This window comes from Etheostoma spectabile, chromosome 13 (genome assembly GCF_008692095.1).
Source record: "Etheostoma spectabile isolate EspeVRDwgs_2016 chromosome 13, UIUC_Espe_1.0, whole genome shotgun sequence".
Taxonomy (NCBI): domain Eukaryota; kingdom Metazoa; phylum Chordata; class Actinopteri; order Perciformes; family Percidae; genus Etheostoma; species Etheostoma spectabile.
This window is the reverse complement of record NC_045745.1, coordinates 21,193,571-21,218,596: the sequence shown is the minus strand read 5'-3', so window position 1 is coordinate 21,218,596 and position 25,026 is coordinate 21,193,571. Positions and strand designations below refer to the sequence as shown.

Below are 25,026 nucleotides of genomic sequence, written 5' to 3'. Positions count from 1 at the left end.
GGAAAATAAGCTAAAATATGGTACTTTATTACTTATGGTTTGTTCAGCTTCATGTTTGTCCAGCAGAAACAAACAAGCTGAAAAGTCTGAGGTAAAAATTGTAATGTGGACCGATCCATCCTCATTCAGTGCTTTTAAAAAAAAACAGTTAATGCTCCACATTAATGTGTCAAACTTATTGCCAACAATATTCTGTTAAGATAAAAACTATACAGCAAACTTCACGTGAACCTGGATTAAGTTTTTAGTACTGCATTTGGTTTTTAGTTTGGTTTTAGGGCACATTACATGTTAAAGCTGCTATAGTCCTGCATATTAGTAAATGTAGTCCAGAAGTTTTCCCTTTTGTCCTTTTATCAAAGCAAAATGGTGGAGTAAAAACATAACTATACTTAATGCAATGAACTACTTTGTATCAGTAAACAGTCACTAACTAACTAACTAACTAACTGTGTGTGAGTATGTGTAAGTGTATGTGTATGTGTGTGTGTGTGTGTGTGTGTGTGTGTGTGTCCAGATTATAAGTATGTACTTGGCGCTGGATCTGAGGACACATCCTCAGCCATTTTCACCTTTGACTGATAAACATCTTCCATTTCTGCACTTTTCAGCTGAGACGGCGCCTCACTGTTTTCAGACTTTGTCGACTCCAGACTTTTCATCTGAGACTTTGTTGATGGTGCCCATGATCTTTCTGACTCCATCCTGAAGCCTTGCTCATGCCGGTCGCCCCTGGGAGGCCTTGTGTACAGCGGAAGCTTTGTTAATGCCCCATCATAACTTTGAGACCTGGAAAACACGGCTCTGGGAGGCTGAGACATTGCTGGTGCTAGTCTGCTGCGCTGAGAACCCGCCTGGGTGGACCCGTTGGAGGAGCGGACCACCATGTAGCGGACAGAAGGGCTCTTGTCTGCTTTGTGGGATTCAAGGGGGCATGCTGAGCTGATGAACAAACCGCCTCCCAGAATAAGCAGGATTGATGCTCCCAAGCCGACGTAGAGGCAGGCTCCAATCTCCCTCCGCTGAGCATCTGTGGAGAGGCTGTAGAACTCGCTCACCACGGACCCGGCAGCCCAAACTGTGGGAATGAAACACAGCAGTCCTGTGAAGATAAAAACTGCCCCTGCTGCTACGGCGATCTTGCCCTTAACCCCGCCTCCTTTATCATCCAAAAAACGAGTGCACTTCCCTCCAATGAAGGCCAGAATGAGACCTGCACCGCCTGTAGCAATGGCGAGGACGGTCAGAGCCCTGGCGGCCTGTTGGGATTCACTGAGAGCAAGGACAGAATGGTAAGGATTACACTGGATCAACCCTGTGCTCTCGACCACGCAGCTCATCCAGATGCCCTCCCAGATGGTTTGGGAGGTGATGATGGTGGTTCCCACAAAGGCTGAGACCCGCCACATGGGCAGTATGCAGCTAAAGATGACCCCTGCCCAACCCAGGAGGCACAGGGCGCTGGCCAGCAGCTGCATCCCCATGGAGGCCATGATGTAGAGGTGGAGGGAACAACTGCTTGAGAAATCCTCACAGACCTTTGAAACGTCTCTGGTGGTTTATTCTTTTCTGAGGAGCTTCTTTTGCTTTCACTCCTGATTGGTTCTCTTTCATCAGTCTCTCTGCGAGCTTTTCTTTGTCAGTCTTTCTCAACGTGTGATGTTGCTGTTTACATACGCCTCCATCTTTTGTGCTTTTCTACACCTATTTTCTTATTGCTCTTATTTCCACAGTAGCAATGTCTGTCGAGTGTCCGTCCCAGCAACGCAGAGCCCTGTCCGGCTATTTCAGTTGTCTGTCTAGCCTCCAGTAGTTTTTAGGTGACTCCAGGTGTGTCTCTGTTCAGCCTCAGTTCATTTGTTTGCAGCCTGCTTTTCCTCTGTCACTGTCCCTCCGCCTTCGTAGCCCTAACTGCTGTTTCTCCTCCCCCCTCTCGCTCCCTGTCCCCTCTTTCTTTATTTCTCTACCTGAGAGTGTTGTTTCTTTCTGTCATCTGCCTGTGTAGTACTGGTGAGGTGTGGATGCACCACACCTACTCTAAAGGGAAATATAAAGGGGAGGAGGTTGACATAAAAACACAGAGAGAGAGAGAGAGAGAGAGAGAGAGAGAGATATGTGAATGTGACATAATTTCCTCTCCCTTTATTGTGTTTGTCTGACAAGCTTATTTCAGAAAAGATAATCTTTGAATAACGCAGAATGAATTATAGACCTCTAAGCCTTAAACATGTTTATAAGATGCATATTAATGAGGCGCTGCATCATTGTCTTTATTCTTTCACACACCATCTTTCTGCAGAAACACAGCTTGTAAATTTAAAATAGGGGGAATCTGACTAGATTTGGTTGAAATACTTGTGTGTTTAAACGTATCCGCTGGCAACTCTTTTGTATATGTGAACAATGCGTGCATGCAGAATGTATTTGTATGCCAAAAGCAGAATGATGTGGAACACAATCACCTGGGAGAACACCAGTTTCATTCTAATTGCAGCTACCACACAGAAACCTGTTACCACAAACAAACATGCACACACACACACACACACTACCTAACCTTTGAATCAGGCTCAAAATTATCTTTAATCCTGCTGTCCTCATAAAGTTCAAAGGGATAATTTTTGTCACTTTTTGTTTTTTAGATTTTTTATTGTTTTTTTGTAACATTTTTACATTGTTCTATACTTTTTTTGAAATGACACAAGACACTTGTACAAAAGTTTACAAACCTGATCAGTTTTACTGGATAAAAAGAGGGAATATTACATGCAGTTTCCATTCAGTCTCTGTTTATTTAGCAACATTTCTTTGGCAGGAAACACACATTATCACACAACCTGTTTGTAAGGATTCTTTCTCATCTACACTTGAACAACCAGATCTGCTGTTCAGCAAGTTCTTTGGCACACGTCATCACTGTTACTGTTCTTCCCTTTGAAAAAATAAACAGTGACGAGATGGAAAAGGACTCAAGAGAAATGTTGTCTCACATGCTCACAAATATGTGTCTTACAAATGACTTGAAGTTCAACGGTATACAAAGAAAAACATCAACCAAACAAATATGAACAAATAATGTTTTTGTGAGTCAGTAACTTAATCACAAATGTTCTAGTTTGATGGAAAAAAGGAGTATCAGGTTTGAACACAAAACAGTAACACGGGCAGATTTCACATAAGATATGGGTTTAATATAAAGCAGTCATGTTCTGAATCTCACATAGTCATAGTGTGATGTGTGAGTGTGGGACCAATAAACAAACCAAAACAAGGTAAACTGTGTCAAAGTGTCCATAATGGTGTAAAATACAAAAACATTGAATATGTACAGACTAAAATATGCATCAAAAAGACAAATACACATTCTTATTTTACACACTCACACTGCAAAGGTTCCTCTATACTTTAACCACATTATATATTATTGTGGTGGACTCATCTTCACAGGACAAAGGTGACGTTTTCATAAACTCTTTGTCTTATCTCTTTCCAACACACTGTTCTGGTTCTACTTCCAGCTGAAGATCTAAATGTAGGCCTTGCTGCTGTGCTAAGAGCCAGCATTGGCATACTTTACATCATAGTCTTTCCCCTCTTTGGGGAGAAAGGAACTGCATAGGAGGCCCCCACCAGGAACAGCAGCACCGCTGCTTCCCAGCCAATGTAAAGCGAGGCCCCCCAGCTCCCTCCTCTGAGCGGTGGTCATGATCGGGTTGTAGAAATCACAAATGATGGCGTTGGTGGTCAAACAGATAGGTATAAGCAGCAAGAGGCCTGCAATGATGAAGATGATTCCAGGAAGTTGGTGCATTTTCCCCCAACCAAGCCAAGAAGGATCCCAAAGACCCCGGCGATGATGGCCATGATGACGAGTGCTCTTACTTCAGATCTTGAGGTTTGGCCATGAGAGAGTCATAGACTTTGCACTGCATCTGGCCTGTACTCTGGGTCACACAGTTCATCCACACACCCTCCCAGATCACCTGCACAGTGATGTTGGCACCAATGAAGGTAGTTACTTTCCAAGGGGGTAGACCGCAAATGATGATGCGCCCGTGAGCATCCTTGTCGAGGAGAAGCTGAGAGGGGTTGCCTCGCTTGCAGGTAAGAGGAGGGGTTTGCCAGTGTTGCTTCTCTGGCAAAACTGGTTTGTGAAGAAATCTCACTCGACAAGATTGCTTCTCAACAAAGATGATCAAAGAGGCCCCTATAAAGTCCAAATCACTGAAACACACAAGCAAACTATTCTCATCAACACACAATTGTCCTGTACTGTAAAAAAGAAATTTTAAATCATTCAATAGTAATGAAAAAGTAGAGTGTTTACAAAGAGATTACAATGTATGCAAAGAAGAACTTTAAAGAATCACAATTTCTTTATTCAGAAAATGTACTCATGTACACAACACATTTGACTTGGTGATACAGCGCAGTAAAACAAGACTGTTTAAAAGTTAAAGAAAATTAAAGGTGCCCTGCCACACAAAACCGTTTTAACCGTTACTTGCATTTTTTTTAAATATGTTAGATCCATAGGTGTTTGTGTTATGTTGTGAATGTGAAAATGAACTGGTACCTCCTCTGTCAGCTCTAGCCACTGAAACTAAATAATGTTGCCTGAGCTCATTACTATTCATGAGCTCGCCCAGTTGCGCTGGGTACAGGATGCAGATAGCCAGGTTCTCATTGGCGAGCTGTTAGCCAATCAGAGTCAAGCAGCTTAGCTTGTTCAATATTAATGAGAACTGGCACAAATCAAGTCTTCCTGCAGGCTTTCTATACCACACTAAAATGGCTTGAAACAAGGTAACCAAGGCATTTTTTCCAGAAAAGAAACGTTACAGAACTTCAGACATTACCACAAAGTAATGTAATGTGTGTAGCGGGGCACCTTTAAGTACAAGAATTCAGTTAACAATGCTAAAAAAATGCTATGATACAGTATGCTACACATAGGCTACTGTTTCGCATTGTATGCAAGTTAAGAATAATAATTATGCTGCATAATGCTACATTTGCACATATTGAAAAGTCCTGGAAAGTATTGCACATATGGCAACATAGAAAAAAAATCATGTCCTTTATTTCCCCATAAGTAGCTTTTTCAGTTTTAGAAATAATATTTTACACTGATAGTATAATACATAATATATTGTATTATCTTGTTCTGTTTTCTGTAAAAGTTTATGATGTTTACAATGTTCAAACATGAGACTCTATTCCTTTCATAGCTGCACTATTCCATCAAACGGAAATATTCTAGATGACTTTTGTACACATTTCCCCCAAATTTTGACTGACATGTTTTGTATATCTGGAATCTCCACTAGAATAAGGTGTTGTGGGTTTGAACAATGTTTGGCTGCACAGCATGAATTTGTAATGACTTGTTCACCAGCAGACCGCTGCCCGGAACTCAGATATAACTAGTAATGGTGAACAATGATATCAAATGTTATTGATCCCAAAAAAAGAAAGTAATAAGAAAATTAGTGTTAATTACAATGTAAAACGAAACAATCACTGACCACAGTTAGGTATTTCTTGTTTGACGGATTATGGCCAAAAAAACCATGCTCCTGGTTGTGTCCCCTGAGGCTGATTATATAGCTCACTCTAAGATTTACCCTCTGAGCCCGAGACACTCGCCCACGAGTAAAAAATTACCTCTGATTCATAGTTTAATAACTTTTGAACCAACAAGCAATTTACTCACTTTCGGTGTTCAAATCCTTTTTCATGTTTACGGAGGTCTTTCCGGTCTTTCTAGCCTCTACAGGGATTTTCTATCCAGCAGGAATCAGCCTCTTTGGGCTTTAAATCATACTGTTATATCCAAGATTGATCCACTTTATACCATAATTTATCGCGTTTGGCCATTTCTGCCGCTGCTCGTCATCCGTCTCTCTCTCTGTCTGTCCTGTCTACTTTTCGGAAGTACATGCCCATGTTGGGAGATAAGGACACCTCGTGAGGGAGGCCAGGGGACAAAAATGCCTATGTATCTATGGATGCCAAATGGTGCACTATTTAGACAAATATTTGCTTGTATAACATTGCTGTGGGTGTAATATCAATAAATATGACATTATTATGTTATTATTGGCATAAGTAAATGTCATGACAGCAAAACGTCTTGACTTTTTTGGAAAAAAAATGCATGTATTTTGTCAAATGTATAAGTTATAAGATTATTTCTTCACAGTGTGACTCCCAAGACATATGAGAAGTGTTTAGAATGGAAATGGCTTAGGTTACTTATATATGTCTGTGATATCAATACAATACAGGAAGATTCATTTATTTATTTATTATTTATTTATTATTATCTTTAAGGCCTACAACCATTTTTAACATGCAAGTGACCTACCGCAACCCAAATATTCCAATAACCCAGTTTGTCCTAAAAAAAATGATGTTCATATCTGACTGTAGACAACAGGGCGACGTTTTACAAGCTTTTTATAAAATAAATCCAGACGGAAATTAAACTGTAGAAATGGCCTCAGGGCCCCCAGGGTTAAGAGATTTATACTCCTGCACTATAGAGCTACGTGTTCTACCATCCTACTATCATACAACGGTCAAAAATCATCAAAGTGTTGGTCCTATGACATCAGACCTTGGAGTGGCCATGCAGCGTCGCTGTATATGTATATATATATATATATATATATATATACATATAGTGCAAGTATCAAAGCAGACATTTTGCTGACATACTGCTTTTACCATGATGGTCTCAATCATTTTTCGGCAAACAAGAACTTAGGGACAATATAAGTTGAGAAAAAAAAGAAAACCTTTTTTATAGCTCCAATGCCAATGTCTAGCAATTGCAACAAATGTTGAACTTTTAACCCACCATGCACTGTCCATTGAGAGTGCAATCTACTGTTAACTACTGCTTCCATTTCACCACCAAAAGCAGAGGAAATATGTGTGTTCTTGATTTTACACACCTCTTAAAGCAACTGGAAAACCTTATTTAACGGTCATTTCAAAAGGTAAAGGTAAATTCAGCCTTTCCCTCCATTTTTAGTGTTTTAAAGACAGTATGCAGTCAAAACTGAAATACATTTCTTACACTACAGTTGACAATGTCTCCCTCCAAGGAGGGTGATTTAATGTGGTAGATTAATACCAGACTCCTAAAACACCCATCAGATCCAATGCCAGACCCCCCCATTTGCCTGCCCTGTCCTCCCATTTAAAACAATATTCAGTTTTGCAGCAGTAACCAAAAACTACAAAGGTAATTTACTAAAAATACAAACTGTGACTCTAGAAAGAGCATTTCTCATCTTGTTTCTGCTGTAGTAGAGTATGCTGCTCTCGTCAACTGTTGTTTTGCTGTTACGTTAATCAGATGATCCAAAGATTACTAGAGATATGCAAACGTGGTCCAGAGAGAGGCAACTTGAGCAATCTGTAAATATTAGAGAGTAGTCAAACACACCTAACCAAATCACGTTTTTCAGGCTTTTATGCACACTGAAATTACTGTTGAACTGTAGAGCACAGAGAATCTCAAAATAACACATTTCTTTCTTCACTGGGCATTATATTATACATCTTTTGAGAAAGTCTTTTTTTAATGCAAGTAAATTTTGTAACAAATTGCAGAACTTGTCTACAAAAATACAACTATATACAGGGTGAATTTATTTGTTTGTTAAGATACAGATGTCAGATGTCTCTGAAATTCCCAAAATTAAATGATGCTGTCTTGTTGCAAACAAAGACACATTTCCTCATCACACAGTAAAAAAATATTGTTTAAGAATTTGTGTAAAAATGTCATCACTGGTCTTTAAAGGTCTAACTATTCATGCAGCATTAATAATGTGTTCTGCATACACTAAAACACATCCCATGAACTCAGATCTCTGCATTAAACATTTTTTTAGTGTTTTCACCTTTTACAACTATCGGCTCAACCAGACTATATTTTTCCATCCTTTGCTTAAAAAACAACCATAAACATTGCAAGCTCTGGTCATGCAACACTTAAATATGCTACACACTTTCATATTTTACCAACATCAATTGTAAAATGTCAATATAGAGCATTTAACTAAGGTTGAAACAAATGTTGAAAAAAGTGGCTGAAGCAGAGTCCATCACAGTATAGTCCTAACAGCACATTTTCAACATCAGCTTGTATTTGACTTATAGCGTTGTGTACTGTCCTTCTCTCTCTTCTCCTCATCCTCAGCATCTGTAGGTGCTACACAACACCCCTCCACCGATGATGAGCAGAGCTCCAGATGCCCAGCCCACATATATAGAAGCTCCAAGCTCTCCCCTCCTCCCAGAGGTGGACAGGGGGTTGTAGAAACCAGTAATGATGCTGTAAGCCGACCAGCTGACAGGAATAACACAAAGAAGCCCTGCTAATATAAACACCAGACCTCCGGCCAGGCCAATGTTAGCTTTGGTGAGCCAGTCGCCACTAAAGAAGTTGGTGCAGCGCGCCCCGACCACAGTGAGCCCAATGGCCACCACGCTGACAGCGATGGAGACACAGATCAGAGCCCTGGAAGCTTGCAGATCCTGTGGTAAAGCCAAAATGGAGTCGTAGGCCTTACACTGCGATTGACCAGTGCTCTGGATCACACAATTCATCCATAAACCTTCCCAGAAGACCTGAGCGGTGATGATGTTCGCTCCAACAAAGGCTGTCACCTTCCACATGGGCAGTCCACAGATAAGGATGGTGCCAAGAAAGCCAACGATTGCCAAACACACACCAATGAGCTGCGTCTGCATGTTGCTAAAAAAGAAATCCAAGTGATAGATTGAAGTTTGCCACCAAGTCAAAGAAAGCAACAAAATCCACCTTCAGTTGAGCCCAAGATAATTTTGACCATAAGATTTAACTCGGCTGTAAAGGCAGCAGTGGTTATGGTTTGCTGTGTGGTTTCGCTGCAGGCGTGAGAGGAAAGAACAATAAGGAGGGGACTCAGACTCTAGTTGGTGGAACAGGTTTTCTGTTCATCCTGATTCCTGCTCACTATGAAGAAGTAGGAGGAGCAAGCACTCGTGTACAAAAGGCTGCTTTGTGACCCAAAACAAAAAGGCTCTGTTTAGAACCTTCAAATGGTTTAAAGCACAAAGTGTAACCCTTTCCAGAAAAGGCAAACTTTTCAAATGTCCTCAGATCAGGCTTTATCTAAGAATCATGTTAAATCCTGAGATTTTACTGAATGCATGTGATACATGGAAAGAAAGAGTAAAGTACATCAACACATGTTCAATGAATACTCATCAGTGTGATTTTATTTTAAACCATTCACTGATTAGAGTAGTAAAAAGAAACTAGATGACTGGGAAAAATATTGCAGAAATGAAATCCTGGTTTAAGAAAAGTAGCCTACTTCTGATAAATCAGATCTACTGCCTGTCCCAAACTTCATAAATACAGGAGAGAATTACAGAAATAGCTTGACCTTTTGAGAAATAGGTTTTCTTGCTGAGAGTTAAATGAGAAGATCAATATCACTCAATATGAAGCCACAGCCGTCAGCCAGTTAGCTTAGCACAGAGAGTGAAACCACCTGTTTCTGTCCAACAGTAACAAACTACATCTAGCATCCTGTTTTACAGGAGGATGTGGCGGGTTACTTCTTGGCCAGATTGTTTGAAAAGATTAGAAAAATAAAATATAACTTGTCAGTTGTCAGGGTGATGGTAGGCAAGTTGTGTTAGACTAGCCATTTCCAACGAAGACAATGTCACAATATAAAAAGCCCAGGTGCAAATACAATTAATGTCTGAATTTTATATAGCTGCCTCAGTATCAAACCACAGCCCCCTTTATTATGTAGTTCATTAACCCCCTCAACATTTCAGATATAATGCTGGCTTACTGTCACCCTTAGATATAACGTATTTAGTGTTATTAGCAACACAAGCCTGTCAATTTGCCTGCTGTGAGAAAGCCCTATATGCACACAAAAATGTATTTCCGATTACATACAAAAGCATTGTATAAGCAAGTTCAATGCTTACGTAATTTGACAAAACGTTTCTAATTTCAGCTACAGGAGCTTGGGTAGTATATGCAATTCAGTGGGACTGCCAGTCAATAGCTGTGCTTCTATGTCAAAATGACTGCAGTTGCAAACAGTGAATGGGGCTGTTGTTTTCAAAGTCTTGACTCAACATTTAGGCAATGCAGACCTAGCCCACACCTCATGTTAATGCGTATCTTTGAAGGGGGGGGGAAAGCTACATTGAAAATACAGTAGTGTTGTAACAGACCGTAGTTGATCTGTACAGCTTCCCCTAGTTTGGAAGGAGTAATGCTACAATTAGTGAACATGCCAAAGCAAGACTGTCACCAGTGCAGCTTTTTCCAGTCATATAGTGAGTTTGGGCACATTTCCTAGACAACTCCATTCTATGGTGACAGATTGAATGTTTGTGACTGGTTTGGGATGAAGAGGTAGGCAGGTTTGTGTGAGGTAAAATTTCGTGTGTGAGAAATTTTACTTTTACAGCTGAAATGGTTTCTACAAAGTGAGGTAAAAGTACCATTTAGTTAGGCCACAAGAATTTACCAGGAAAGAGGCCTACTCAAAAGGTTTCTCACTTAGGGTCATTAGTCACTGCCATTTATAATTTCAAAGTTTGTAACTTTTAAACACCTTACCAACTAGGTTGAATTCAGCCAAGACACTTTGAGGGTTAAACTACCCATCTTAAACCTTTGTTGTCACTTGCAAATTTAAGACACAAAAGCTAGTGCTTATATAAAAAAAAAAAGTTTAATTAAAACAGCAATTGAAAAACTTTATCACAATCATGAAACATTTAAAAATAATTCAGTCCAGTTAGAGTATGACAAGCATGAAGACATTTTAAACATAGGCTCCTCCACTGGCTGCTGTGCGTGGGGCAGAATATTTGACAGAGTAGCCACCATCCTTAGGCTGCGGACAATGGCAGCAGAGAAGAGCTCCTCCAATCAACAGGAGTCCTGCTGATCCCCAACCGATGAACAGAGACGCTCCGAGCTCCCTCCTCTGTGGGTCGCCCAAAAGGGGGTTGTAGAAGTCACTGATGACCATGTTAGCAGACCAAGACACGGGGATCAGGCACAGAATACCACCGACAATGAAGAACACTCCAGCAGCAATGGCTACCTTGCTCTTGGCCCCCTCATCTTCAACGCAGTTGGTGCATTTTCCCCCTGCAAAAGAAAGCAGGATTCCCATCAAGACGACCAGGATGGAGATCACAATCAGGGCCCGGGCCGCCTGCAAGTCAGAGGGGAGGGCCAGCAGGGAGTCATAGACCTTGCACTGCATCTGTCCAGTGCTCTGCATCACACAGTTCATCCACAGGCCCTCCCAAAATGTTTGCGCGGTTACTATGTTGTTCCCAATGAAAGCAGACACCTTCCACATAGGCAAAGCGCAGATGATGATATCTCCCAGGAAGCCAATGGTTCCCAGGAAAACGCCCAAAATCTGGAGACCTGCAGATGACATAATAGTTGTTTCACACTGTGCAGAAGCAACAACAAAGAAAGATTTTAGTTCTCACCTGCAGCTTTTATATCCACATGGTAGACTGTGGTCTCTCCCGATTGGCTGTTAAAAAAAAAATTCTAATGGAAAACACCTGTGATTAATTTAGCCCTATAATGTCAACCACATGTCCAGGTTATACTTTTTTATTTAAAATAGTCTTTTAATTTGTATTTTTCTCTTAATTCTTTTCTAGATTTGCAACATTTGAAAACTAAAAATAAAGCATTTAATACCCACACATGGAGAAATGTCTCAGGTACATTTGTGACTTTTGTTTAAATTGCATGGATAGAACAGTGTTATCGTTAGTGTTATTAGTAACACCTGTACTTATCCTACAATGACAAGTCCAAATGTACGCTGTGAGAAAGGTCTTTGGAAGATAAAACACTCATCAATAACGGTTAACAGAAATCTAGAAAGTAGCCTGATAACTTCAAGGTCTTTAAATGTGTTTGAAATGTGGAGCGGTTTAGGAAAAATATTTGGAAAATATTGAGACAGTAGCTATATGTGAAAGAAGGGTTGACCTAGTACAATGTACATTCATAGGATAAGACAGACTGATTTGTTTATTCTGGTTACAACAACCACCATTGCGCAATGCTTATTCAATCCAGCAAGTCACAAAAATGAGCACTTAAATGAGTGAAATACCTTCTGCGTCGGTTTCAAACACTGCATGTGGATAGTCATTGCTAATTTCAGACAACTCTTTTAAAGATCAGTGACTTTTTCCACCCACTATTTAGATTGGGGCTTTTCAAAGTCTTGACTCCATATTTAGGCAATGCGGACCTAGCCCACACCTCATGTTAATACGTATCTTTGAAGGGGGGGGGGGGAAGCTACATTGAAAATACAGTAGTGTTGTAACAGACCTTAGTTGATCTGTACAGCTTCCCCTAGTTTGGAAGGAGTAATGCTACAATTAGTGAACATGGCACAGCAAGACTGTCACCTGTGCAGCTTTTTCCAGTCATATAGTGAGTTTGGGCACATTTTCTAGACAATGGCAGTCTATGGTGACAGATTGGAGGTTTTTGAGACTGGTTTGGGATGGAAGAGGTAGGCAGGTTTGTGTGAAGTAAAATTTCTGGTGTGAGAAATTTTACAGCTGAAATGGTTTCTACAAAGTACCATTTAGTTAGGCCACAAGAATTTACCAGGAAAGATGCCTACTCAAAAGGTTTCTCACCTAGGGTCATTAGTCACTGCCATTTATAGTTTATAACTTTTAAACACCTTACCAACTAGGTTGAATTCAGCCAAGACACTTTGAGGGTTAAACTACCCATCTTAAACCTTTGTCACTTGCAAATTCAAGAAAGTCATACAAAAGCTAATGCTCATATAAAAGTTTAATTAAAACAGCAATTGAAAAACTTTATCACAATCATAAAACATTTAAAAAAATAATTCAGTCCAGTTGGAGTATGACAAGCATAAGGCATTTTAAACATAGGCTCCTCCACTGGTGCTGTGCGTGGGCAGAATATTTGACAGAGTAGCCACCATCCTTAGGCTGGGACAATGCGCAGAGAGAGCTCCTCCAATCAACAGGAGTCCTGCTGATCCCCAACCGATGAACAGAGAACGCTCCGAGCTCCCCCTCTGTGGGTCGCCAAAAGGGGGTTGTAGAAGTCACTGATGACCATGTTGCAGCACCAAGACACGGGGATCAGCACAGAATACCACCGACAATGAAGAACACTCCAGCAGCAATGGCTACCTTGCTCTTGGCCCCCTCATCTTCAACGCAGTTGGGCATTTTCCCCCTGCAAAAGAAAGCAGGATTCCCATCAAGACGACCAGGATGGAGATCACAATCAGGGCCCGGCCGCCTGCAAGTCAGAGGGGAGGGCCAGCAGGGAGTCATAGACCTTGCACTGCATCTGTCCAGTGCTCTGCATCACACAGTTCATCCACGCCCTCCCAAATGTTTGCGCGGTTACTATGTTGTTCCCAATGAAAGCACACCTTCCACATAGGCAAAGCGCAGATGATGAATCTCCCAGAAGCCAATGGTTCCCGGAAAACCCCAAAATCTGGAGACCTCAGACGACATGTGTTTGTTTCAAGGCCTGAGAACGGAAGTAATAAAAACAACATTTTCAGTTCTCACCTGCAGCTTTTATACCCACATTGTAGGTGGTGGTCTCTCCTGATTGGTTGCTCCAAATTGTTCAAATTAAAAAGACCTGTGGACCTGTTGTAAACAATTTGCGTTGGGAAGGGTTAATTGAGGATTTAAGCTGTCCAGATATCAAATGTTTTGTTCCACATCAAAATATAAAGAGTATGTATCAATTCTAAACTACCATCACTAATTTATGTCTATGTTTAATTTGTTAATCTGAAATATTCTTTTATTTTTATTTTTATTCTTTTGTGCTCTTGATTGGTGACATTTGAAAATTAAAAATTAATTACACAAAGAACATGGCGAGATGTCTTGGGTACATTTGTGATTTTTGTTTAATGGACCTGTTTTGCATTTTTAAATCTGGCCTTTATCTGAACCGTGAGCAGAAATAAGGCGTGGAAGGATGTATTTTTACATTTATCTTCACTGCCTAGGTGCAACTTTCCGAAATATGTAGCTTAACAATAATATATAAATATTTAGCTGTTTTACATTTTGAAGTGTGTAACATTACAGTTTATTGACGTCTGCATTCTCACATGGTCTTCCTTTCTCAGGCCAGCAATCAAGCTGAGTGATTCCACCTGTGCTGATTGGCCAGTGAACCCTCCCCTAGACCGGTGGCCTCCAGCTCTAGGCCTTCAGCACAGTTGTAAGGGTTTTATTTTTTCTAGTACGCCTTGTCCATTTTTAAAAGTGAGCCTTACCAAGAAGCTTCATACTAAGTAAACACCAATATGACATAAACAGAACCTGAGGATGGAAAATCTCAAACAAAAACTGAAGATCAAATTAGAGATGGGGCAACTAGAGCATGAGAAGGTATTACAGTAAATGGTACTTTATTTTGTTAAGTATGATTGGCGTAGTATACACAATAAGCTCCTTATACTAGTATACAACTTTTCTTTTCTTTTCTTATTCCCAGGAAAGGCAGACATTTTTAATAATCAACTGAAACGTATCCTGTTTTATTTGTTGCAAAAAAAAAAAAATGCTTCAGTCTGCTGGCGGTGCCAGTGGGTTGGTCATGGGTGATGGGATCCACAATGTCAGGGGGCACATGAAGGGCTCTCTTTTTTTTCTCTTAGTCGCAATGCTGTGGAGCATAACACATGCTGAAGTTATTTCAAAAGTTAATTTCAAAAGAGGCAGCTGAAACTGCACTTGAAGAACCCACAAGGTCATATCTATTTTGACCCTGCATTTCCCCGAGGACTACATTGAAATGCCTTTGTGCTGGTGTCTCTAGGACAGGACAGGGGGTCATCAAGTGAGCGACCGTGTCGTGGATATCCCCTTCCCCACAGTAGAAATCTATTAAAATGCCTTATTCATAAAAGGAGAGGGACATTGCTTGATCAGTGTCACAATTAAAAATTATGTATATTTTCCATACCTTGCCTATGACTCAGTGATTGCTTAGTTAGTGAAACAAAGTTATCATTCTACAGTTTATTCTTCCACTACATAAAGTTGGTTTTGAATGTTTCCACTTTTTTGTTTTGTTTTAGTTTCCACAACATCAGACATGAACTGTGGCAAGTTTTTGACTGAACCACATTGTTTAAGCCTATTTTTTTCTCAGAGCTCTGTTGGGGCACCAGTGGGCCTCTTTGTAAGAGAGAAACTCCTGAATTCAAAGGCAACATGATGGATGTTAGCATCTGAGCAATGAGGCTAAAGCACCACCCACAGGAGGGGGCTGCTCTGAGGCATCTGTGGGTCTTATAAAACTTCACCTCAGTAGGAGAGCTTTTAGTTAGCAGCCCAGTGAAGAACTGAGACAGAGCAAGAAAGAGAAGGCGCACCACCAAACAGAAATGGCATCTTTAGGACTGCAGATTCTGGGCGTTGGGCTGGCGGTGATTGGATGGATTGGCAACATACTGATCTGTATGCTGCCACTGTGGAAGGTGTCTGCCTTCATTGGGAACAACATTGTGGTAGCTCAGACCATCTGGGAGGGACTGTGGATGACCTGTGTGGTGCAGAGCACCGGCCAGATGCAGTGCAAAGTCTATGACTCCTTGCTGGCCCTGCCTCCAGACCTCCAGGCGGCTCGGGCTATGGTGGTCATCGCCATCCTGTTCTCTCTGTTTGGCCTCCTGCTGTCTGTGGTCGGAGGGAAATGTACCACCTGCGTTGGGGACAAGGCAGCAAAAGCCAGAGTGGCCATCTCCGCAGGTGTTTTCTTCATCCTGAGTGGGTCTCTGTGTCTGGTGACCGTGTCTCTGCCTGCTAACACTATAATAAAGGACTTCTACAACCCCCTTGTTCCTGACGCCCAGAGGAGGGAGCTGGGTGCGTGTTTGTACATGGGCTGGGGAGCATCAGGACTTCTGCTGATCGGTGGTGCCCTTCTCTGCTGTCAGTGCCCGTCAGGAGGAGACCGCTATAATGGGGCAAAGTACTCCGGACCTAAATCCACAACGCCCGGGAAGGAATTTGTCTGATTGGCTGCATTACAGTACATAAGAGGCAACACCATTTAAACAGTACAGGACTTTACATACAGAACAAAACCTGTTGGTTATAAAGTTGTGATTTTTCTTGTAACTAACTTTTTTTTACTTACACGCTGGCCTTTTGTTTCTGAAACATACAAGAGGCTTAGGTATGTGCCATGTTACAATAATACAACATGAGAGTTAGAATTGAAGCTTAATTCATTTCCTCTTACTGTTCATTGCTTTGTATTATAATTTTAATATTAATTCGTTCATACTGTCCTGCTGTTTTCGTTTATATATTTTCCAATATCAATTCTTCAAAAGGAAGATTCGTGATTTTTTGTTTTGTCTTTGATTCAGACAATAAAAGTACGTTTTGTCAATGTTGTTTTTATTAAGCCGTTTTGGTGGAACATAAAGTATATTTGCTTACTTTGCTTAAGTAAAACTTTAAGATACTTCCCTTGAGAGTTACAGTGGTATGCTATGCTACATTTCAGGGAAATATTGCACTTTTTACTTATTACTTAATTGACAGCTATAATTTAAATTTTTGATTTTAAACATGATGCATTGTTATAGATTAAACCACTTAACAGTAGGGTCTAGGCACAGAATATGGATGCTCTACAGATTGTAAAGCCCATTACAATTTGTGATATTGGGCTTATTGAATAAAGTTCAATTTGACTACATACAATGAAGTTCCTTTTAAAGCATCTAAAACAGTCCAATGTTACTTTCACATTCACACATCAGTATGAATAACCCAATATATAACAATGGCAGTGGCCATTTTACATAATGAGTCATTTGCATTTAATACTTTAAGAACATTTGAAAATGTCTGTACTTTTACCTACAAGTAATTACATTTTTCACTTTTACTTGAAATTAACATTTTGACGTTGTGCTACTAATGCCTAAGATCTGAATACTTCCACTACATTCACATACTCACTGGCTTGATCTCATCTTAGTGGCCAAAAAGAAAACGGACACATATTTTACACTGGTGTATTGTTTTCCTTGTCAGCCTTGTTTAAATTGAAAATGTCTGTAAACAAAAAGTAAACCATTCAAGAGGTTCAGGATATATCAACTTGACAAGACTTGGCAGATGTGCTCTTTCTGGGCAAAGTGTAAATATCCATTCTTTGGAGACATACAACAGTTTCTTAGCAACATGAATCCAAGCATACACTGCACACTGTTCTCCCTGGCAGTGACATCCATTTTACTCAAGACAGAAACGGTAAATCGTAATACAAGAGCAGTGGATTACACCATGGCAAACATCTCAAGCAGATACAGTAAATTCCCAGGAGTCTACTCCCCTGAATTCCTGAATGCCTTATCACGAAGTTCAGTTTCAGTTTTATGACAGTGTTTTGTGCAGAGTGAACATGAGAAAGAAACGTAGAAACAAAGAAGCTTTATTTCTGACATTTGAAAGGCAATTGGAAGTCCAGCAGGGATCATTAAATCATTAAGTTGACTCCAAAAAAAAGTCATCTGATTTGACGCACATATCTGTATTGCATCTCTCCATTCAGTCTCAGTCTTTATGAATAAAACAACTCATAGGTCTTACGTTCCAAATAAAAAAATATTGTTTCAGAGTCATGTTAGAAAGTTTTCAGCCCACAATATAATATTTAATCTGAGACAAACATTTCCATGTGAAAACTGATAATTGACAGCATATGTCAACCTTTGATTGAGACACATTTCCTCTGAAAAAAAAAAAAATTAGACATTTCATGGGACGGCATTTTACTGTGCTGTCTGAGTTTAGAAAGTACCTCAAAATCTGATTATTTTTACAAATCAACCAACTACATGTATGCATATACATTGCTTATGCCAGCCTTAGCAACAACATGTGTATGAAATCTATCCTCCTGTGCAACGTTTTGGTGAGAACATGAACACATTTTAATAAAACACTCACACATAGCCCACATGTGATGATGTGGTTCTTGCAGGGACAAACTTTGCAGGTATGTAAGGTATTGTGACATCTTTTGGGGGGCAGCTGTTGCACAGCAGGCCTCCTCCCAGCAGCAGCAGCCCGGCAGAGCTCCAGCCAATATAAAGCGCAGGCCCAAGCTCTCTCTTCTGAGCCTCAATCACCAGCGGGTTATAAAAGTCACTGATCACTGCGTGAGCTGACCATGACACTGGGATCAAGATCAGTAAGGCGGCTATTATAAAGATCACTCCAGACACGATGCAGGCTTTGGCTTTGGCCACTTCATCCTCCAGGCAGTTGGTGCACTTTCCTCCAACCATAGCCATGAGGACGCCAAACACCCCAACGATCACAGAGATGACCACCATAGCCCTGGCAGCCTGCAGGTTTTGAGGTAGAGTCAGCATGGAGTCATACACCTTACACTGCATTTGGCCCGTGCTCTGCACCACACAGTTCATCCACAAGCCTTCCCAGACCTCCTGGGCAGTGATAATGTTTGCCCCAATGAAATTGGTGACTCTCCACATGGGCATAGCGCAGGTGATGATGGTGCCCAGCCAGCCGATGAATGCCAGCAGCACACCCATGATCTGGATGCCCTGAGAAACCATGATAACAGCACTGCAGCCAGGACACAACCTCTTACTGTTTGCTCTTACTGAAATGTTCACGTCTCAAAGACTTTGAGATACTGAATGAAAATACTCCAATCTCACACCTGCTTGAAGAAGTGTTTGCTGTGCTCTGATGCCCTGAGTTTCTACTGTGAGAAAATAGCTACTGCCCATTGTGGTTCAAACTTTCTGGGTGGAGTTTATGTGCTCTTAGACAAAAAGAGAAATCTGACACTTGATATCCAAAAACCTTATTCTTGCTCTGTTCATTGCTTCCTCACATACAAGCTTTGTTACCTAAATGTGAGACTGGGAACAATGGCTCAACACCCCATCTGTGCGCAAACACACACACACACACACATACACACACACACACACACACACGCACACACACAAACACACACACACAGATCCATTTGCACAGTTCAACCCTGGAGCAAACGCTAGACTTCAGAGTTTGGGTCAGTACAGACACCTAAAAACAGATCACAAAACCAATGTTTCTGAAAGAAAAAAAAGTTAACAAAACATTCAGGGTATTTCTGTGCTCCCAGACAAAAAGAGAAATCTGAGACTTGATATCCCCAAACCTTGTTGTCTCTCTATTCATTGTTCCCTCACATACAAGCGTTGTTACCTCAAGCTAATGTGATGCCGGGAACAATGGCTGAACATTTCTGTGCTCACACACACACACACACACACACACACACACACACACACACACACACACACACACACACACACACACACGCACACACACACGCACACGAACACACACACATGCAGACCCATTTGCACAGTTCAAGCCTGGAGCAAACTCTAGACTTTTTGGATTTGGGTCAGTGTATTCACCTAAAAACAGATCAGAAAACAAGTGTTTCTGAAAGAAAAAGAAATTTAACAAAACATCTATAATCCATGCAAACAACAGATAATTATCCCTTGAATAGCTTTTTTTCATTTATATAACAATTTAATAACACATATTGATTACCCTGACGATCTCAGACACACCGCAATGTATTAACTGGTTTGCTGGTTTTGTTTGTTTAATTAATGTAATGGACTTTAATCGAATCGTCCGAGAAAGATTCTTAGAGGAAAAACATGTTGGTAACTTTACAAGATTAAAGCAAATGGATGTGATTATTTCCTGGCTTTTCACAGTTTAGTCTGTGAGTTTATGTAAAGTACAAACTGTTCAAACTGTAGGCTCACAGTTTGAACAACGACCAGTGTTCAATCACCTTGCCTCTTTTTTTCTGCCACACCTAAACCTGATTTACAAGAAAGTCTGGCAAGAGATGCTTCTCAAACACTGTGAGGGCATTTTGTTTTAAAACGGATCCTTGTTTTGACATTTGTGTCTCACTATATGTGTAAAAACTAAAACGAATGTTGAAAACAGTAAATACAATATTGAGTGAATACTAAGCTAATGTAAGAATTTGAATGATATCTATTAGTTTGTTTCTATACCACTTTTTGAATCATGTTGAACACAGCTGCTGTGTGAATGCATGTGAAAATAAAAAGCAGGCTTTGTGATGATGATTTTTAAACAAAATATTTATTTACAGTCTTACTACCATATCATTTCATATCAATCTTATACAAATGGTTTATAAAAAGGAACCCACATACAGTATTTTTTTTTAATTTGGTTATGGAACATTCAGACTAATCAGAAAATACTTACACATTACTAATATTCATATTAACAACCAAACATATACAAATAACTGTGTTAACATATAAAATGGAACATCCTCTTTATTGATGTTTATTTCTTTCAAACACTCATGAGGAGTAAAACTCAGGAATATATTTTGCTAATGTAACGTCCTGAAAATCAACACTCACAGTAGCACCCATTCTGTTCTAGTAAACATTGCTTTGTGAAAGCTATTTACTGACTCTTAGATCTGTTTCAGACAAAGTTTTTCTCAGATGCCGGTGCTGATCTGGCAGCGCTGTACCTTGCAGTTTTGTAGGTGCTCTCATCCTTAGGGGGGCAGTTGCAGCAGAGAATCCCCCCTCCGATTAGCATCAAGGCGGCTGCCCCCCACCCTATGTAGAGCGCAGCACCCAACTCTCTCTTCTGGGCGCTGGTCAACATTGGATTGTAGAAGTCCTGGACAATGGTGTTGGTCGTCCAGCAGACAGGGACGAGGCAGAGGATCCCAGCTACGATGAACACAACTCCAGCCGTAATGCCCACCTTGGTCTTGGATGACTCATTCTCCACACAGTTGGTGCACTGCCCCCCAGCAACGGAGAGCAGGATAGCCAGGATGCCCACAATGATGGAGATGATGGTCAGGGCCCGAGCGGCCTGGAGGTCAGAGCTGAGGGCCAGCATGGAGTCATAGACCTTACACTGCATCTGGCCTGTGCTCTGGACCACACAGTTCATCCAAATACCTTCCCATATAGTCTGCGAGGTCACAATGTTGCTGCCAATAAAGGCAGTGACCTTCCACATGGGAAGGAAGCACACGACGATGACACCTATCCAGCCCATGATCCCCAGAGCTGCACCCAGAATTTGTAACCCAGGAGACACCATCGTGGAGAGCGAATTGGTTCTTTGAGTTTCTTCAAATGGGATTTGATTCACTCTGGAAAGGCCTCTCAGGAATTCTGCAGAATTTGTCTCTGTTTGTCTCCTTCTGTGATGGAGGCAAGTCCTCTGTTAGTCAGGTAGGTTTGTTCAATGGGAGAGGAGAACAGGTAAATATGACCTCTCTGAGAGAGGAGGGGCCATGGAGGAAAACTGCTCACTGTCATCAGCACCTGCCTTTTAGGTCCAACCCCCCATAATTCCACAACCTAACCTGTTTACCCAGCCCCAACAGTCCTGTCTTATTAAGTTTAACAAAAGAAAACATGTGAAACTCCTTTGCATGTAGCACCACATGCATAATAAATCACACAATTTTTTCACACAATAAGCTCCTTATTTAACGAAGTCTGATACTAACAGAGCATTTATTTAGATAATTTTTCCTCTTAATTCCACCCCCCCATTTTCCATTTTGCCAGAGTGTGGAGTAACGTCCTAAGTGAGAGAGGACTCCGTCTGTTTTAAATGACAATATCTCTGACAAAAACCTAGACAGACCAAATATGGTCTTGTGCTCTGGGATTTTTTTGTATTACACCTTCACAAATTATGGATGACAAGCTGCTAGAGTCTATATAGATCTGGAATGTTCAAGTGTCAATTTTACTGCATGAAAGATTGTCCTTTTATTTAAGTGTGAATAAAGTAAATGTAAGTAATGACTTGTCACTTTTGACATTTTCAATATTTAATCAAGACCATGCTCTTTTTCTTGAACTTTTCTTGAGTATTGAACAATCAAGATAAAAATGCTAATCATGTTTTAGTTGCTAAGTGGACATTGTATGTAAAATAGGCCCACATTATTGGTCTTCTGTGTAAATATTTTGCAAAATAGAAGACAAAGAAGTTTACTAAAAACACTTCCTTTTCATGTTGATGAAAAAAAAAAATCTTGTTTCTTTTTTACACGTTTGTTGCAAATGAATTGCCATTTTGACGCATTGTTATGGAACCCACGCAACTTCTAGGAAAGGCCCGCCCTTCAACAGCATTCACACACTACTATTGGCCAGGCGTCCATGCTTACGCGAGGTAACGTAACCCAATTTGTTCAGGTCCTATTCCCTGACCAATTGGCTATCCTAACCTTAACCACTCGAGGTCAATGCCTAACCCCAAGCAATCAAGCTGCTTCAATCCACTACAGCTGCACAATACAATAGATTGTACCCTCACTTTAAAATGGTGGCCATGGTATAAAACTTTTTAAGCACCTTAAAGGGATTATCAAATGTTTTTGATTTAGAAGAATCACAGAAGTTGCTGGTCAACCATTGCCTTGATTGGTTAGTTTGTCTGTTAGATTTGTTAGCACCGCACAGGGGGTGGTTCCCTGTGCTTAGATTGGGGGAGGTGACAGAGGGAGTCTGTAGACCTTTTTCAGGGCAGACATCTTGACATGTCACAGTTGGAAAATCACATGTATTCCAAACCAATTATGATGGCTGCATTCCACTTCGGAGAGGCCCTGATATTGTGCATGCTGACTCACTGAAATGGCTTACTGGGACACTTGATGGAATTGAGCCATTTTTTAGGTTATCAATTTCAGCTGTGCTTTTCCTACTATGACAAGTCAAAATGTCTGCTGTGTAAAAGGTCCATTAATCATTTCAAGTGTTGCAGCTACTGGGCACATGGCACTGGTCACACCAGCAGCCCATCAGGTAATCAGGCAGGATGTTTGCAAGCCTGGTGTTGCCAAGAAGACAACACCAGGCTTGCAAAGCAACCTAATCTGCCTCACCACTGGGGAAAAGAGGGGTCCCCACAGAGGTAGTCTTGCATTGCCAAACGTCTCTCCACAGCGTTGCGGAAGAAGGTCTGGCTAGTCCACACAACATTCTGGGATAGGAAAAAAAAATTGATCAGGTTGATTGGCAGTTCTATAAACCAGTTCCAATCATCTTGGGCACAGGTATGGTATGTGTGCAAAATACTTGGAACTTATGGAACATGTGCATGTAAGGAGGCGAGCCCTGGAATTAAAATGAGACACACTCCCCTTTCCCCTGAATCATTTATTGAAAGACACCAACTATTTCAAGTGAACTGTTTGAGTCTCCATGTTTATTGTGACTCTTGCCTGTAAGTCCCCTGGGTTACCACATAATATTCTAAATAAAAACATGTAGATTTTGTTATTTCGGTGGCCCCCTTTTTTAGGTGGCTAAAGCAGCAGTACATTAGTTAGCTTCTAGGCCGGTAGTCCTGCCTCCATCTTCAACATTGTAGGCATTACACCAAGTACCTCATAGAACCACACTTACAAAGGTCCAGATTTTCAATAGACTTTGGAATTTAAATAATCCTGATGACTTTTAAATATTACACATCTTGTGAAGTCTAAAAGTATTATTGTATTAATATAAAAAAACAATCTGTAGCTTGTTTGCTTGAGAATTCCTGAAAAATGTTTATACTTCAAGTCAGCTCTTCTTGAGTTTAGGAGATGGTGTCGGCCACAGTAAATCGGAGTGCTGTTGATCATAGCTCAAGCGTTCATGTTGACAAGCTGCACAGCTTGTTAAATGTGACAAAGAGTCAATGTTTATGCTCTGGTTTCCCAGCCGAGCTAGAAAATGATTAAATTATTACAAGACACGGGGAAGAAATCATTCTCATTTCACTTGTACTTTGTGTTCTGTCTTTCATTACTTTCAGACACACACATGCACACACTCAACAATCTAATATTTAGATTTGCTCTAAAAGCACATGATAGGTGTGAATTGCAACAGCTAAAAGAAAAAAGGTTTGTGACACACAGCCCTGAGGCCAGAGGCTGGCACTATGTGGAACTTAAACTGTAACTGGGAAAACATTCAACAAGCTGCTTCGAATAGTAGCAAGAACGTAACTTGAACATATTTTGATTTATCAATTCTTGGAAAATCTCTTTGTCTCATTTACCAACAATGTTGATCTCTAACTCCAAAATTAAAATCAAAATCAAAATGTGATTAGAATGTGTCCACATATTAACATTCTTGTTTTAAATATGTTACGACCCCTCCCTTTTCGGCCTGCTGTAGGCTTCTCTGGCTTCCCTGACTGAGCTGGCAGTTTGGGATGGTTTGGTAGTTAATTGGTGGTCATCTGGGTAGGCCTCAACCAATAATATATAAGCAAGTCTGTGTCATGTGTCATTGTTCTGTCTCTACCTTCTCCACCTCCTCGGCTCCACACCTCCAGGTTTGGCTTGTGTCACCTCTTCTGTTGCAGTTGTCATTCATCCACATATCTTTCACTCACCCACACACACTACTGAAACCATTTATTCCACATGTTTAACTCTTTAATTAATAGTTCTCTTGTTTGTGTTACAATTAATAATGAATATGCACTTTAACCTGTTTGGTCTCCCCTCTTTGTCACATGCGTTGAGCCAGTTTGTGACAAATAGTTATCTGTTAAATAGCACAATCATTAACGTGCTTTAGTGTAGCTATATTCAGTTTTATAGCAGGTCTTCTGCAATCCTCAGTGCTGTTAAAGGTGCAACATGTAATACTGACAGCTAGTGTTTAAAATAGTTACTGCAGTACAACTTCAAAATACTGGAGAGTGTGCTCTCCCTTGCCCCCTCCTCCCCAGACTGAAGTTCACGTTGGTTGTCAGGCTGAGACCGCAGCATCCACAACAATGTTGCTAGACGCT

At 40.7% G+C, this 25,026-nt stretch overlaps 6 protein-coding genes and 2 pseudogenes across 6 annotated transcripts; 1 reads left to right on the top strand and 7 right to left on the bottom strand.

The window, feature by feature from the left end:
* Positions 1 to 218: 218 nt before the first annotated feature.
* LOC116700374 (claudin-4) lies at positions 219 to 2,207 on the bottom strand. Its single transcript, XM_032533502.1, has one exon. The coding sequence runs from the start codon at positions 1,491 to 1,493 to the stop codon at positions 519 to 521; it is 975 nt and encodes a 324-aa protein (XP_032389393.1). The 5' UTR covers positions 1,494 to 2,207; the 3' UTR covers positions 219 to 518.
* Positions 2,208 to 3,484: 1,277 nt separating this feature from the next.
* LOC116700880 (claudin-4-like) lies at positions 3,485 to 5,741 on the bottom strand (annotated as a pseudogene).
* Positions 5,657 to 11,547, bottom strand: LOC116700378 (claudin-like protein ZF-A89). The gene is made up of 2 exons (XM_032533508.1): positions 10,817 to 11,547; positions 5,657 to 5,667 (listed from the first exon to the last, which is right to left on the bottom strand). The coding sequence occupies exon 1, from the start codon at positions 11,496 to 11,498 to the stop codon at positions 10,866 to 10,868; it is 633 nt and encodes a 210-aa protein (XP_032389399.1). The 5' UTR covers positions 11,499 to 11,547; the 3' UTR covers positions 5,657 to 5,667; positions 10,817 to 10,865.
* LOC116700380 (claudin-4) lies at positions 7,297 to 8,999 on the bottom strand. Its single transcript, XM_032533510.1, has one exon. The coding sequence runs from the start codon at positions 8,770 to 8,772 to the stop codon at positions 8,215 to 8,217; it is 558 nt and encodes a 185-aa protein (XP_032389401.1). The 5' UTR covers positions 8,773 to 8,999; the 3' UTR covers positions 7,297 to 8,214.
* Positions 11,548 to 12,933: 1,386 nt separating the features above from the next.
* On the bottom strand, positions 12,934 to 15,405 carry LOC116700879 (claudin-like protein ZF-A89; annotated as a pseudogene).
* A 26-nt stretch (positions 15,406 to 15,431) lies between these two features.
* cldn29 (claudin 29) lies at positions 15,432 to 16,905 on the top strand. The gene has a single exon (XM_032533509.1). It carries the CDS (start codon positions 15,510 to 15,512, stop codon positions 16,140 to 16,142), a length of 633 nt encoding a protein of 210 aa, XP_032389400.1. The 5' UTR covers positions 15,432 to 15,509; the 3' UTR covers positions 16,143 to 16,905.
* An 883-nt stretch (positions 16,906 to 17,788) lies between these two features.
* Positions 17,789 to 18,731, bottom strand: LOC116700377 (claudin-4). Its single transcript, XM_032533507.1, has one exon. The coding sequence runs from the start codon at positions 18,726 to 18,728 to the stop codon at positions 18,090 to 18,092; it is 639 nt and encodes a 212-aa protein (XP_032389398.1). The 5' UTR covers positions 18,729 to 18,731; the 3' UTR covers positions 17,789 to 18,089.
* Positions 18,732 to 20,394: 1,663 nt separating this feature from the next.
* Positions 20,395 to 21,466, bottom strand: cldnb (claudin b). The gene has a single exon (XM_032533505.1). It carries the CDS (start codon positions 21,304 to 21,306, stop codon positions 20,668 to 20,670), a length of 639 nt encoding a protein of 212 aa, XP_032389396.1. The 5' UTR covers positions 21,307 to 21,466; the 3' UTR covers positions 20,395 to 20,667.
* Between the last annotated feature and the right edge of the window lie 3,560 nt (positions 21,467 to 25,026).

What these genes read in the sequence shown, in the direction of transcription:
- LOC116700374 (XM_032533502.1), bottom strand. Translation starts at nt 1,493, where the DNA reads ATGGCCTCCATGGGGATGCAGCTGCTGGCCAGCGCCCTGTGCCTCCTG.
- LOC116700380 (XM_032533510.1), bottom strand. Translation starts at nt 8,772, where the DNA reads ATGCAGACGCAGCTCATTGGTGTGTGTTTGGCAATCGTTGGCTTTCTT.
- LOC116700378 (XM_032533508.1), bottom strand. Translation starts at nt 11,498, where the DNA reads ATGTCATCTGCAGGTCTCCAGATTTTGGGCGTTTTCCTGGGAACCATT.
- cldn29 (XM_032533509.1), top strand. Translation starts at nt 15,510, where the DNA reads ATGGCATCTTTAGGACTGCAGATTCTGGGCGTTGGGCTGGCGGTGATT.
- LOC116700377 (XM_032533507.1), bottom strand. Translation starts at nt 18,728, where the DNA reads ATGGTTTCTCAGGGCATCCAGATCATGGGTGTGCTGCTGGCATTCATC.
- cldnb (XM_032533505.1), bottom strand. Translation starts at nt 21,306, where the DNA reads ATGGTGTCTCCTGGGTTACAAATTCTGGGTGCAGCTCTGGGGATCATG.